The sequence below is a fragment of the Theropithecus gelada genome, unplaced genomic scaffold (assembly GCF_003255815.1).
Source record: "Theropithecus gelada isolate Dixy unplaced genomic scaffold, Tgel_1.0 HiC_scaffold_15884, whole genome shotgun sequence".
Lineage (NCBI taxonomy): Eukaryota > Metazoa > Chordata > Mammalia > Primates > Cercopithecidae > Theropithecus > Theropithecus gelada.
The window spans coordinates 2306093-2321533 of NW_020257641.1; the positions used below are offsets into that span (position 1 = coordinate 2306093).

Sequence of the window (15441 nt, forward strand, 5' to 3'; positions counted from 1 at the left end):
TAGGCCTCGGCCATTTTTCCTCTTAGTCTTTTAGGGGATTTTTCCTCAGACATCACACCCGCTCCACAGTCCCAGATGGAGCCCTTGGCCCCGGCTTCTGACCCCCTCAGTGCGGCAGACCTGAAGACTTTTCCAGCAGGCAGAGTCCTTGGACATCTTTAGGGCTTTAAAACCATGTTTTCAAAGTAACAGATCCCCTTTCCTAAATGCACACTGCAGAAGGCCAATATGCAAAACAGATCCCAGTGACAGCTGTTTGTGATGCAAGGGTCAGCTGAGCCACCCTTTCACCCACCTGCATGCCGGCCCTCCTTGATTCTGCCACCAGGGCCTGGCCAGACACCGCAGCTCTTGCAAAGCCAGGGGAGCCCTTTTCTCAGGGAGAGTAAGGTCCGGAAGAGAGGGGTGTGGTCAGGGCTTGCCCAGGTGCCCCCAGTGAGTGTGAGGCAGAAGTCAAGCAGGAATCCCCAGTGAGCTTTCTCGGCCCTGGATGCACAGTCAGGACCTGGCAGAAAGGGCTGTTGCACTGCATGGGGAGCCTTAGGGAAGAAAGATGACCGATTCTGCTCAGATCAGTCAACCCAGAATTGAGATATGGACGTGGGTGCAACTTCCTGGAGTAATATGAATGTGCACTTGGCATTGGTAAGGTGACTGGGCAAGAGGTTCGCAGAAGAGGCACCACCCGCAGGCAGGGCTGAGCGCCTAACTGGACCCCAGCCATTCGTGGCAGTGGTCAGCCTGGCTGCACCAAAGGGCTGGGCCAGAGGCCGTGAGAGGAGCTTCTGCCTTCTTCAGGTAGTAATTCACTTATTCCCCACAACAGCGTCATGAAGTTGATCCGATTATCTTCCCCACTTTAAAATGGGCACATTGAGGAGTGGGGAGAATCCTCTACCCAAGAGCCCCAGAAAGGAAGAGTGGCACCGACTCCGGCTGACTCTGTCTGCTTCCTGCCTGGCATGCAGCCCTGCTCATCTCACCAGATCCAGCCGTGAGCGGCCTCACAGAAGACCCTGTCCCACCACGGTGGGGAGAGTCTCTTCCTCGACTGTGACAGCCCAACAGGAATTCCGAGTGCCCAGAGGGGAGCAGGAACCCCAGCCAGCATGGTCACTAGTCAGGGCCTGAGTGAGGCAGGCAGAGCCGGCTCACCACTCCGTAGCGGAGGACCAGAGAAAACAGGCACTCCCCTCTCTACCCCAAAGCCAGACCCTGGAGAGCATCCCTCCACCGGTGACCAGGACCACATTGCTCGCCTCAGCTAATCTGTGACAAGTTGGGCAGCTGGGGGCATTTGTGTCCTCTGCAGGGGCCTCGCCTGCCTCCAAGGCTCCATCTCATCTCCCACTCTCTCCTTGGGGCTGGCGGTCTTTTGCTTCCTCTTTTCTCCCTGCTCTCTGGCATGTATCTGCCCTCATTCACTCAGTAAGTCAGTCAACAAACACACACTGAATACTCAGTCTGGCAAGCCCTGTGTCAAAAACACTGGGGAAGAAGGAAGGCGACACTGTTGCTGCCTCAGGCTGGGGCAGGGACAGTCCAGGAAACACACGTTTACAGTGCAGTGCAGAGGTGCGAGGAGAAAAAAACAGTCTCCTACAGGAGTCGGGGTGACTCACTTGGCCAGAGGAGCTATGGACACTCAGACATCATTCCTAGAGGAGTCTGAAAAGACGGGCGGTTTCAGAGGGAAGAAGATGGAGAATGGTGTTGTAGCAGAGGGGTCTGCATGTGCAAAAGCTGGAGGCAGGAAAGAAATGGACAGGCAGGAAATTGCAAGCGGTTTGGTTGAGAGTTGAGCTGATCGGCAGTGTTTGGGGTGGAGATGTGGACAGGGGCCACGTCAGGAGCTGGGCCTCATCCTGGAACCACTGGAGAACAGTGGGACATTTTAAACACATCTCGTGTTAAAATAACCATCCCTTACTTCTCAGTGTAAACGAAAGTTCACCATCAGCCCCCCGAGAGGCTCCGCATTCTAGGCCCTATCTCATAGGGCTGCTGTCATTGGAATTTCAGGCATTGTCCTTGGGGAGAGGAGGTGGGGGGCACCCACGACTCGGCTGCACCTCAGGCTGGCCTTGTTGGTGCCTTGCTTCTTCCTGTCCCAGACACAGTTGCTGGGGGTAGCAGGAAATCAGAAGGCTCTCTTTGGTGCCCCCATGAATGCCGTAAGACCATGGTCTGGCTCCCCAAGTGCAGTCAGAGCCAGAGGGAAAGTGCAGTCAGGTAGAGGGAAAGCAAAGGCTCACACTATGGGAGAGATGTCTGTTCTGTCCCTGTCCCTCGCACAGTGGCTGAGTGCATGGGCTAAAGCACATTTGCAGCATCCATGCTGCTGCCTCTGCTGATCACACGCCCTCATGTTCCTCTGCTTCCAGCTGCTCCTGACAAATGGGGGCCGGGAGGGCTCCAGACTGGCTCCTGGGTCCTCTTCCCTTCCCGCTCCTGTACTCTCCTGGTACTCCTGTACTCCTCAGCCTCACCTGCGCCTATGCAGAGGTTTATGCCCAGCCCTCATCCCCACTCTGTAGTCTCACCTCTACACGTCTAAAACTACATTTGTGATTTTTTATCTCCTCTCCTCCAAAATACTGATCTTCCTTTACTTCTTCCTCCAATTGCTCAAGTCAGACCCCTGGGGGCCATCCTGGATTCTCCATCTCTGACCTCATTCCCAATCCAGCTCATCACCATGTGTGGTCAGTGTCTCCCACCCACACAGCTCTGCTATGGGTGTACGCCTCTCCAGCCCTCGCAGCGGAACCTGCTTCTAACTCCTTAGCCTTAACCTTCTCTGGGCGTACCCAATCTCACTTTCACCCACTGGCCCAGTATCCCTTTGTCTGGGGGCTTTCTCTAGCTACTGGAGGCAATTCTGTCCCTAAGCACAACAGGCTGGCAGTGCAAGGGAATGAAAGCTGCGTGTCCTGAAGCAGCCCCACCTCTGACTGATGGGACACTGGTGGATGCATCCTCCAGCTCCTGGGCGACTTGGAGGCGTGTGTTCCACAAGTGCCCACGGTGATGACGCAACATTTACCAGCTTTCTTCCCTTCCCTGTCTTGGTTCCCAGTCCTACTGATCTGGCCTGGAATCACCTGCTTCTGGGGAATCCAAACAATGACATCCTATCCAGTCCCAGTGATCATATCTCTTGCCTAGACCACCGGGCTCCCAGCGGGTCTCTGTGAACTACTCGTGTCCTTTTCCAGTTCACCTCCCACACTGTGGCACAGGTGATCTTTCATAATGCAGACAGTCACACCCCTGGCCTCTTAAGACTCTCCAGGGCTTTTGGCCGCTCTTAGGATAGGATGAAAGTCTCCCAAGGGCCGATGAGCCCCTGTGTGCTCATCCTGCAGCAGGATCCTTCATGTCCGTGCTCAGTAACCACCAGTCAGGCTCAGGCCTTGGCTCAAACATTTCCTCAAGAAAGCCCTCATGGAGGCCCAGGCCAGGTCAAGCCTCCTGATTAGACACTCAGGCAGACCCACATACTGCTCTTATCTCATCATTTTATATGAGTTTCTCTTTCTTTCCTTCTTTCTTTCTTTCTTTCTTTCTTTCTTTCTTTCTTTCTTTCTTTCTTTCTTTCTTTCCTCAGGCAGACCCACATACTGCTCTTATCTCATCATTTTATATGAGTTTCTTTCTTTCTTTCTTTCCTTCCTTCCTTCCTTCCTTCTTTTTTTTGACAGAGTTTCACTCTTGTTGCCCAGGCTGGAGTGCAATGGCGCGATCTTGGCTCACTGCAACCTCGGCCTCCTGGGTTCAAGTGATCCTCCTGCCTCAGTCTCCCGAGTAACTGGGATTACAAGCGCCCACCACCACACACGGCTAATTTTGTATTTTTAGTAGAGACGGGGTTTCACCTTGTTGGCCAGGCTGGTCTCGAACTCCTGACCTCAGGTGACCCACCTGCCTCGGCCTCCCAAAGTGCTGAGATTACAGGCATGAGCCACTGCGCCTGGCCATGAATTTCTAATCACTTGATCCCTGCCTCCCTCCCCAGACTGAGTCGTGGTGACAATGGCAAAGCCTGCCCACTGCCATCCTTCTCTTCTTTCTTACGAGGAGGACCTGGTTTTGCTCCAGGTGGTCACATGCACAGCTATAAACTCATCCTGCAGTATCCATTGCAGCTGGGGTGGCCATGCAGTCCTATTCCGGCTGATGCAGTATATGCAGAAGTCACCGGGAGAGTGTCAAGAAAGTCTGGCTTCCCAGTGTATCTCATCCCTCCTGCTAGTGACTTTCTTCTTCTTCCTGCCAGAAATGCAGGTCTTCTCCTCTCCTCCCTGGAGGTACAGCAGCCATTATACGACCATGAGAACAGACGCCACACATTCAGGCAAAAGAGAGGAGGAATCCGGAATATGGCAACATCTTGGAACTTTGCTCCAGCTCTTTTTGTAATACGCAACAAACAAATTGCTATCTGGTGAAGCCAGTGTATCAAGCTCCTGCCACACACCGCAAAACACATTCCTAAGTGATGAGAGCACAGCTGACAACGCTCCTTTCTCACCACTCACCTGACACCACTAAGTGCTAAATAAGCATTCTTTGAATGAATGCTTTTCATTTCACACCAACTCCATAAAATAGATGTGAAAACTGATAAATATAAAATGAATGCTTTTCATTTCACACCAACTCCATAAAATAGATGTGAAAACTGAGGCCTTGTTCAAGATCAGTCTGTCTAATTTAAAAGCCTGGGCTCTGTTTTACTTTCCCTCTCTCTTTTTAAATTGAAGAAAAATCATATAACATAACATTAACCATTAACGATTTAAAGTGTACGATTTAGTGGATTTAGTACCTTCACAATAAAATATTGTGGAAACATCACCTCTATCTAGTTCTAACACATTTTTACCAATTCCAAAAGGAAACCTGTACCCCTCAAGCAATCACTTCCCATCGTCCCTTCCTTCAGCCCTGGTAAGCACTAATCTGTCTCTATAGGTTTGGCTCATCTGCACATTTTATATTAGTGAAATCATACAGTGTGTTCCTTTATTTTTTTAATATTTATTTATTTGTTTTGAGACAGAGTCTCACTCTGTCACCCAGGCTGCAGTGCAATGACATGATCTCTGCAACGTCTACCTCCCGTGCTCAAGCGATTCTCCTGCCTCAGCCTCCTGAGTAGCTGGAATTACAGGTGCCTGCCACCATGCTGGCTAATTTTTGTATTTTTAGTAGAGATGGGGTTTCACTATGTTGGTTGGCCAGGCTGGTCTTGAACTCCTGATCTCAAATGATCTGCCCACCTCGGCTTCCCAAAGTGCTGGGATTACAGACATGAGCCACCACGCCCAGCCACAATGTGTGTCCATTTGTATCTGGCTTGTTTCACTTAGCATTATGTTTCAAGGTTTGTCCATGCTGTAGAACGGATCACCACTTCATTCTTTTTAAAAGCTAAATAATACCCACTGGATGGATACACCACATTTTGTTTATCCATTCATCAGTTCATGGGCATTTGGGCTGTTTCCACCTCTTCATCCTTGTGGAGGGGGCTGTTACGAACATCCGTGTACAGATGTTCATTTGAACCCTGCAGTGGGTTCTTAATGCTACACCCCTCCTTATCCTTAGACGACAGACAGCAAAGACAAGACATTTAGGAAGGGAATAAACATAAAGTTAACATTTAAATATAAAATTAACTCTTAAAGTGTTGATTAATAATAACAATTAATGTTTAAATTAGCAATATTTACAAGGCATCTGTATTTAACACACTTTATCTCATTTATCATTATAATCCTGAAGAAGTTATCACCTCCATACTTTTTTTTTTTTTTTTGAGACAGAGTTTTGCTCTTGTTGCCCAGGCTGGAGTGCAATGGCACCATCTTGACTCACTGCAACCTCTGCATCCCGGGTTCAAGCAATTCTCCTGCCTCAGCCTCCCTAGTAGTTGGAATTACAGGCGTGCGCCACCAAGCCTGGCTAATTTTGTATTTTTAGTAGAGGTGGGGTTTCACCATATTGGTCAAGTTGGTCTCGAACTCCTGACCTCAGGTGATCCACTCACCTCGGCCTCTCAAAATGCTGGGATTACAGGTGTGAGCCACCACGCCTGGCCACCTCCATTCTATAAATCAGAAAATAGAGACTCCGAGGGCTAAATAATTTGCCTGTGTTCACACAGCCAGTGAGTGTCACCCAGTAGGCAGCCCACACTATTGTGGACCCAGGCTGCCTTTCCTACTACCTCACTCATGGAGCTGGCAGGGAGGTGGGAGAATGAGTGAGAGGAAAACTGCCTTGCAAAGAAATTCCCACCAAGCTCTTTAGTTGGCCAAGTCAGCACGCAGAAGCTGATGGTAGGAAAACACTGGCTATGTTCACTTGCCCAGGAAAAGAAGAGTGGTAAGGATCTGGCTTTGGGGTCCATGTGATCTGCTCACCAGAAGCACTCCAGCCCTGGCCCCCCCAACTGATTGTCTGAGTAAATAAAGCTGGACCAGCCTCCCACATCCAATCCTGGCCCAGGACAAGCTCCTCTTGCCCAGCGGGACTGGACATGCTCCACCCCCAAGAGAGGACATGGGCTGTGGCAAGCCCCATACCTGGCACTGGCTGCTCCGTGCCCAGGTCTCCTGTCTGCTCTCTGGAGAGTTCCTGCAGGCACTGGTCTTGCTCTTCCCACAGCACTTGCAGCACGTCACATAGTCGGGGAAGGGCTCCAGTCTGCAAGTCCAAAACCAGGGATGCTCATCATTGCCACTAATTCAATCCTGCCACACAAGGACTTTTGATGGGGGAGAATGGGGCAAGACAATGGGGATTCAACGGGGATTCGAGTAAAGCAAAGCCCTTGCCTGCAAGGATCTCCTGGTCCGCAGGAAAGGTGGAGGCAGCCACTCCTGGGGAGAATTCAGAACACAGCTGGGAAAGCTGGGATGTGTAAATCATCTGTGGCTTGTCCACTGCAAATTTGGCTCTTAAGTTTATCGAGGCTCCTGAGCCCAACAAGCTGTTTGCTTTCTCAGCACCTTACTCTTTGTCTGTGGGACTTACTTTATGCTACTGCAACTGTGTGAGTCTTTTCTTTTTTGAAAGCTTAGTGTTTTTTGTTTTATTTGGTCTTGTTTTCTGTTTTTCTAGAGACAGGGTCTTTCTCTGTCACTCAGGCTGGAGTGTCATGGTGTGATCATAGCTCACTGCAGCCTCGATCTCCTGAGCTCAAGCAATCCTCCCACCTCAGTGCCCCCAGTAGCTAGAACTACAGGCCAGGTATGGGCCACCATGCCTGGATACAGATTTACACACACACACAAATGCACACACACACATATGTACACACACACACACACACACACATATAATAGAGAAGGGGGTCTCACTATGTTGCCCAGACTGGTATCAAACTCCTGGGATTATAGGCATGAGCCACTGTGTCCAGCCTGAAAACCTACTTATGATTCAGACAAGTTCTTTGAAACGTACACTTAACCATCTTCTCGTCCCACAGAAGAGAGCATACATCCCACCGAGAACAGCGACTGCAGGGAGGAGTTGGATAGGAGGATGGAGGAGGGACTGGCACTCAGCTGTGACTTTCTCACTCTTTCCAGTGGCACACAGCTCACACACTACTGCTCTTGTCCTCTTCCTTGTGGGGTCTCACCTGGTTCTTGCTGAAGCCCATAGTCTCTGGAAATTCCAACATAATGGAGCAGGGAGAGAAGTCCTTGGAGACAAAGCCACCCTCCAAATTGGCCCAAGTAAACAAAAGCTCTGAGCCAGAGAAGGGCAGCTAAGGTAGCACTATGGTCAAAAGGCTCAGAGGCAAACAGAAGTCATTCACTACTCTTTCCAGAGTAGGCTTCCTATCATGGCTCCATTATTTGGTGCCTGAGACTTGGGAAGTATAATGAATGAATATATGAATGCACAACTGAACAGATGAATACACTGCACTCCTACTTTCCTTACAAAGTACAGATGTGGCATTTTAATATTAGAGTCCTTTTACAGAAATTAACTTAATCAGGTCTCAAAATAATATAATAAAAAAAGAAAAGGAAGGAAACTGAGACCCATGGTGTTAGGGGATATGACCAGGGTCATCCACCCAGCCTTCCAAGAGGTTGAGGGCCAGGTCTTATACCCCCTTGTCAATCCTCCACTAGCGATTTGCAGATGGAAATTCCAACATAATGGAGCAGGGAGAGAAGTTTCTGGAAACAATGCCACACTCCAAATTGGCCCAAGTAAACAAAAGCTCTGGACCAGAGAAGGACAGCTAAGGTAGCACTATGGTCAAATGGCTCAGAGGCAAACCGAAGTCATCCTCTGTTTAGTTCCTATTCTGGATCTTTCACGTTACCACCCTTCACTAGTGCTGTCGGAAAGGATCTACCAGCTGTCAGCAACTGCTCCTTTCCCCAACTCCCTGACACCAACTGACCAGGGTTTATGTTCCCCATGAAAAACACACATCACCTCCCCTGGCCCAGAGCTTGTGATCAGTCATGGCCGGCTGCTGCAGAAACACCTGGGCCCAGCCAGCTCTAGGATCATAGAACGCTCATTCTTTCCCCACCTCTCAGCCCTAAGTTTCCATTTCACTCCCAACACAATACAGCAAATGTGTTAATCACGTTGTTTGCCATTTCGACTCTTGATCGAAACAAGTAGTTTCCCTAAGAATATAGCAATTGTCAAGAGAGCTGGCACACAGCTCACGCACTCCTGCTCTTGTCCTCTTCCTTGGGGGGTCTCACCTGGTGCTTGCTGAAGCCCACAGTCTCTGACACCCTCTGGCTTCTCAGTGGAGGAAGTGGAAGAGCTTGAATGGAAAAATCCACCTAGAGATGGCCAGGCACTACCTGTTAGTTTACCGGTCGGCACACATTCTGTTCAGAGCCACTTAGAAATTAATATGACTCTTAACAGGAGAGAAAGTGCTGGAGGTAGTGAGACCAGGTATAATCTTTTAAGGAATCGTATAAAAGAAACAGTGACCCAGAAGACAGAACAATAGAAATTACACAACCTGAACAACAGAGATAAAATAAACTGAAAATAAAAATTAAGAAAACTTGAGGAACCTGATGGGGACTATAACAAAATATCTAGCATTCATTTCTTAGGAGTTTCAGAAGGAGAGGAGAAAGAGGGTGGAGTTGAAAAAAGTACTCCAAAAAATAATGGCTGAAAACTTTCCAAATTTGGCAAGAGACATACACTTGTAGACTGAAGAACACAAACCAGCCTTGAAGAAGATAAAACCTTAAAAGTCCACACCAAGACACATTATTTTTGAAAACTAAAGAAAAAATCTAGAAAGCAGCCAGAGAAAAACTACACTTTATCTAGAGGGGAAAACAGTTAAGATGACAACTGATTTTCCATCAGAAGTTAGAGGAAGATGGCACAATATTTTAAAATATTTTTAAAGTGCTGAAAGAAAAGTATTGTCAACCATGAATCCTATACCCAGTAAAAATACCCTCCAGGAATGAAGGGGAAATCAAGACATTCTCAAATAAGAAAAAGTAAAAGAATTTGTTGCCAGTAGACTCACCCTAAAAGAATGGCTAAAAGAACTTCTCTAAATATGAAGAAAAAGTTAAAGAAGGAAAATTGGAACATCAGCAAGGAAGAACACAGTAAGCAAAAATGTGGATAAATGTGATAGGTTTTCCTTCTCTTCAGTTTTCTAAATTATGTTAATTATTGAAGCAAAAATTACAACACTGTCTGATTTTGTTCTAAATGTATATCAACTACATATTTAAGACAAGTATATTACAAATGTGGGATGATAAAGAGACAAAAATAGAGGTAAGATTCTATAGTATCCTTGAACTGGGAGTATGAGAACACCAGTAGACTATTATAAGTTATGTATATATAATGGAGTATCTACGAGCAACTTAAAAAACTGCTTAAAGAGATACACTCAAAAGCACTGTAGATGAATCAAAATAGAATTTTAAAAGTTGTTCAACTAACCCACAAGAAGGCACAGAAAAGTAAACTAAGAAATAAAAAACTTAGAGAACAAATATAAAACAAAAAATAAAAAGGCAGACTGAAGCCCTCACATATCAATAGTGACATTAAATGTAAATGGTCTAAACACACCAATTGAAAAAGAGAAAGATTGCATACTGGATTTTAAAACATGATTATACACTGTCTATAAGAAACTCACTTTAAATATAATCTAGGCAGGTTGAAAGGATGGAAAAATATATATTATGTAAATATTAATCAAAGAAAGCAGGAGTGACTATATTAATGTAAGACAGAGTGTAGAGCAAAAACAATAACCAGAAACAGAAAGACACATTACATAATGATAAAAAAGGCAAGCTATCAAAAATACATAGCACTCCTAAATGTGTATGCACCAAACAACTATGCTGTAAAATATGTGAAACAAAAACTGATAGAACTGAAAGGAGAAATAGGCAAATCTACAATTTTACTTGGATTCTACACACCCTTCTCTTAACAATGGATAGAATAACTGAACAGAAAATCAGCAAAGATGTAGGAAAACACCATTATCAAGACAATCTAATTAACATTTATAGAACATTTCACCCAGCAACAGCAGAATACACATTTTAATCAAGTATTCGTGGAACATACATCAAGGAAATCATATTGTGGGCCATAAAACAAAACACAACAAATTTAAAAGAACTGAAATCATATACAATGTGTTCTCTGACCACAACAAAAACAAATTAAAAATAAATAACAGAAAGAAAAATGGAAACTCTCCAAACACTTGGAAATGAAGCAACACACTTCTAAACAATCCATGAGTTTAATATTGAAAATCAATCAATGTAATTCATCATATTAACAGCTGAAGAAAAATCAGATGATCATATCAATAGAGGCAGAAAAATTATTTGAAAAAATTCAATGCCCATTAATGATAAAAACTCTCAGAAAAATAGAACAGAGGGGAACTTCTCCAACTTGGATAAAGAGCATCTACAAAAAACCTACAGCTAAAATCATACTTAATGTTGACATTTCTTGCCTTAAGGATGGCAACATGTCTACTCTCACAGTTCTTATTCAACACAATATTGGAAGTCCTAGCCAATGCAATAAGACAAGAAAAAGAAATAAAGGCATACAGATAAGAAGGAGGAACATACATATATATATGAGACACTCAGACAACTCAATAGCAAAAATAAATATATAATTCAATTTAAAAATGGGCAAAGGGACTAAATAGACATTTCTCAAAAGAAGACATAGAAATGGCAGCAGGTATGTGAAAAAATGCTCAATATCACTAATCATCAGAAAAATGAAAATCAAAACCATAATGAGATATTATTTCACCCCAGTTAGGAGGGCTACTATTGAAAAGACAAAAAATGATAAATGCTGGCAAGGATGAGAAGAAGGGAATGCTTGTATACTGCTGATGGGATGTATGGTAGTATACCTATTATGGAAAACAGTATGGAAGTTTCTCAAAAAACTAAAAATAGAACTATCATATGATCCAGGAATTCCACTTCTGGATATATATCCAAAAGAAAGGAAATCAGTATGTCAAAGAGATATATGCAGTCCCATGTTTATTGCAGCACTACTCACAATAGTCAAGATATGGAATCAACCTAAGTACCCATCAGCAGATGAGTAGATAAAGAAAATGTGGTATATATACACAGTGGAATATCATTCAGCCATAAAATCAATGAAATCCTGTCATTTGTGGCAACACAGTTGGAAATGGAGGTCATTATGCTAAGTGAAATATCCAAGCACAAAGAGACAAAAAAAAAAACACATGTTCTCACTCATACGTGGGAGCTAAAAAGATTATTCTAAAATTTATGTAGAAAAGCAAAAGAATGAGAATACCTAAAAGAGGTGCTTTTTTTTAAAGAAATGAAACAATTTATTTATAAGTGCTAAAACCAGGAATCAACTAGGACTTCCTTCAATAGGTCAGTGGATAAACAGATCATAATACAGACATATAATTGATGATTATCCAGTGATAAAAAAAAAAAGGACTGAGCTGCGGGGCACTGTGGCTCACACTTGTAATCCCAGTGCTTTGAGAGGCTGAGGCCAGAGGATTGCTTGAGTCCAGGAGTTCAAGACCAACCTGGGTGACAGAGTGAGACCTCTTCAAAAAAAAAAAAAAAAAAAAAAGAGAGAGAGAAAGAAAAAAAGAAATGAGCCATTAAGTCACAAAAAGACACAGAGTAATCTTAAATACAGATTGCTAAGTGAAAGAAGTCAATCTAAAAAGGTTACAGGCTGGCAGTGGTGGCTTACACTTGTAATCTCAGCACTTTAGGAGGCCGAGGCAAGAGGCTTGCTTGAGTCCAGGAGTTCAAGACCAGCCTGGCAACACAGTGAGATTCCATTGCTTAAAAAAGTTATTTTAAAAGTTAGCCTGGCATGGTGGCATGCATAGGATTGCTTGAGCCTAGGAGGTGGTGGCTGCAGTGAGCCATGATAGCACTACTGCACTCCCATCTGGGGGACAGAGTGAGAAATAAATAAATAAATAAATAAGTTACATACTGTATAATCTCAACTATATGGAAAAGGCAAAAACTTTGGTGACAGTAAAAAAAAATCAGTGGTTGCCAGGGGACAATAGGAAGGGAGATGGGCTAAGTCAGGAAGGAAGAATAGGTGGAACATGGGACTTTTAGGACAGTGAATCAATTCTGCATGATACTGTAATCATGGATACATGTCATTATACATTTGTCAAAACTCATCGAATATACAACACAAAGTTTATTGTAAACTATGAACTTTAGTTAGTAATATTGTATCAACATAAGCTCAGCAATTGTAATAAGTAAACCACATTGATGCAAGACGTAAGTAATAGGGAAAACTGGAGAGGAGGGATTGAAAGGTATATGGGAACTCTTTGTACTTTCCACTCGATTTTCCTGTATACCTAATTCTCTTCAACAAAATTAATTCTGTTAATTTTAAGAAAAGTGGAAAGAGTCGGTTTCCCCGATTTTCAGATGTATTATATAGGTACAATAATCAAAACAGTATATCAATGGAAGAATAGAAAAGTAGATCAACGGAAACAATAGAAAACCTAGGAATAGACCTACATAAACATGCGCAACCAATTACTGACAAAGGTACAAAGGGATTCAATGAAAGGGTCGTCTTTTCAACAAATGGTGTCGAAGCAACCAAACATCTGTAGACAACAAAATGAACCTTGAGCTAAGTCTCACACTTAACACAAAAAGTAACTCAAAATGGATCATGGGCTTAAATTCAAACTATAACACTTTTATTTTAAAGCATAGGAGCTTGGGTGCAGTGGCACATGCCTGTAATCTCAGCACTTTGGGAGGCTGAGGCAGGCAGATCACATGGGATCGGGAATTCGAGATCAGTGTGGCCAACATGGTGAAACCCCGTCTCTACTAAAAATACAAAAATTAGCTGGGCATGGTGGCGCATGCCTATAATCCCAGCTACTAGGGAGGCTGAGGCAGGAGAATCGCTTGAACCCGGGAGATGGAGGTTGCTGTGAGCCAAGATTGTGCCACAACACTCCAGGCTGGGCGACAGAGTGAGACTCTGTCTCAAAAAATAAAAACTAAAAACAAATAAATAAGTAAATAAAAGCATAGGAGAAAATCTTCAAATCTAAAGTTACACAGAGTTCTTACGCTTGGCACCAAAAACAGGATCCATATAAGGAAAAATTGACAAATTAGACACAATAAAAATTAAAACCTTTGCTCCATGAAAAGCCATGTTAAGAAGATGAAAAGACAAGCTACAGAATCGGAGAAAATATTTACAAACTACATATTCAAGAAAGGAATAATATCTAGAATATACAAAGAATGCTCAAAACTCAACAGTAAACAAGCAAAAAATCTAATTAGAACATAAGCAAAAGACACGAAGAGATAGTTTACAGAAGTTATACAGATGGTAAACAAGCACATGAACATGTATTCAACGTTGTTAGCTATCAGGTAAATCAAAATTAAAACCTTTATATGGTATCACTCCATATCTATCAGAATGGCTAAAATACTAAAGTATCAACACCCAATGCTGGCAAGGTCATAGGGAAATTGGATCACTCAGACATTGCTGGTGGGAATGTAAAATGGTACACTCACTGTAGAAAACAAGTTGGCAATGTCTTAAAAACCAACCAGGCAACTAAACATTTAACTACGACAGTCCTGGGCATTTATCCCAAAGGAATGAAAACCTACGTTCACAGAAAAACCTGTCCATAAATATTTATAGCAGCTTTCTTCATAATGGCCCCCAAACTTCAATAATCCAGATGTTTTCCAATGGGTAAGAAGTTAAGTAAACTGTGGTACATTCATACTACGGAACTCTACTCAGCAGCAAAAAAAGAGCAAACTTATTGTTGATTTATGCACCAACCTAGATGAATTGCCAGAGAAATATGCTGAATGAAAAGAAGCTAACGTGAAGAAATTACATACTATATGATTCCATCTTTCCATTGTACAGCATTCCTTATTTTATTTTATAACTTTTTTTTTTTTTTTTTTTTTTTTTTTTTAGAAACAGTCTCTCTTAGTCACCCAGGCACTGGAGTGCAGTGGTGCAATCATAGTTCACCACAGCCTTGAACCCCCGGGCTCAAAAATCCTCCTGCCTTAGCTTCCTGCACAGGTAGGGCTACACATGTGCCATCACAGCCAGGCTAATTTTTTAAACATATTTTTTGTAGAAATAAGGTCTCTGTTGCTAGGCTGATCTTGAACTCCTGGCCTCAAGCAATCCTCCTGCCTCAGCCTCTCAAAGTCTTGGGATTACAGACATGAGCCACCATGTCTGGCCTATATCATACTCTTGNTTCTTTCTTTCTTTCTTTCTTTCTTTCTTTCTTTCTTTCTTTCTTTCCTTTCTCTCCTTCCTTCCTTCCTTTCCCTTTCTCTCCTTCCTTCCTTCCTTTCCCTTTCTTTCTTTCTCTTTCTCTTACTTTTTCTTTTCCCTTTCTTTTTTCTTTTTGTTTTTCCTTTGAGACAATCTCGCTCTGTTGCCCAGGCTGGAGTGTACTGGTACAATCATCCTCACTGCAGCCTCAACCTCCCAAACTCCCAGGCTCAAGCCATCCTCCCACCTCAGCCTCTTGAGTAGCTGGGACAATAGGCGCACACCACCACATTCGGCTAGTTTTTGTATTTTTTTGGTGGAGACAAGGTTTTGCCATGTTGCTCAGGCTGGTTTCGAACTTCTGAGGCTCAAGTGACCCTCCTGCCTCAGCCTCCTAAAGTGCTGGGATTACAGTGTGAGTCACCATGCCTGACCTAAATAAATTTTTTTCATTGACAAATAAAAAGTGTATAGATTTATTATGCACATGTTGTTTTGGAATATGTATACATTGTAGAATGGCTTTAATTGAGCTAATTAACATAG

The 15441-nt window shown here is 43.7% G+C and overlaps 1 protein-coding gene across 1 annotated transcript in view; it reads right to left on the reverse strand.

Moving 5' to 3' along the window:
* The window catches only part of LOC112617174 (secretin receptor), a 77702-nt gene that overhangs the window by 46275 nt on the left and 15986 nt on the right, over window positions 1-15441 (reverse strand). Inside the window, exon 2 of the mRNA XM_025373933.1 lies at window positions 6597-6717. Coding sequence (XP_025229718.1) covers window positions 6597-6717 — 121 coding nt within the window. The remainder of the gene's footprint in view (window positions 1-6596; window positions 6718-15441) is intronic.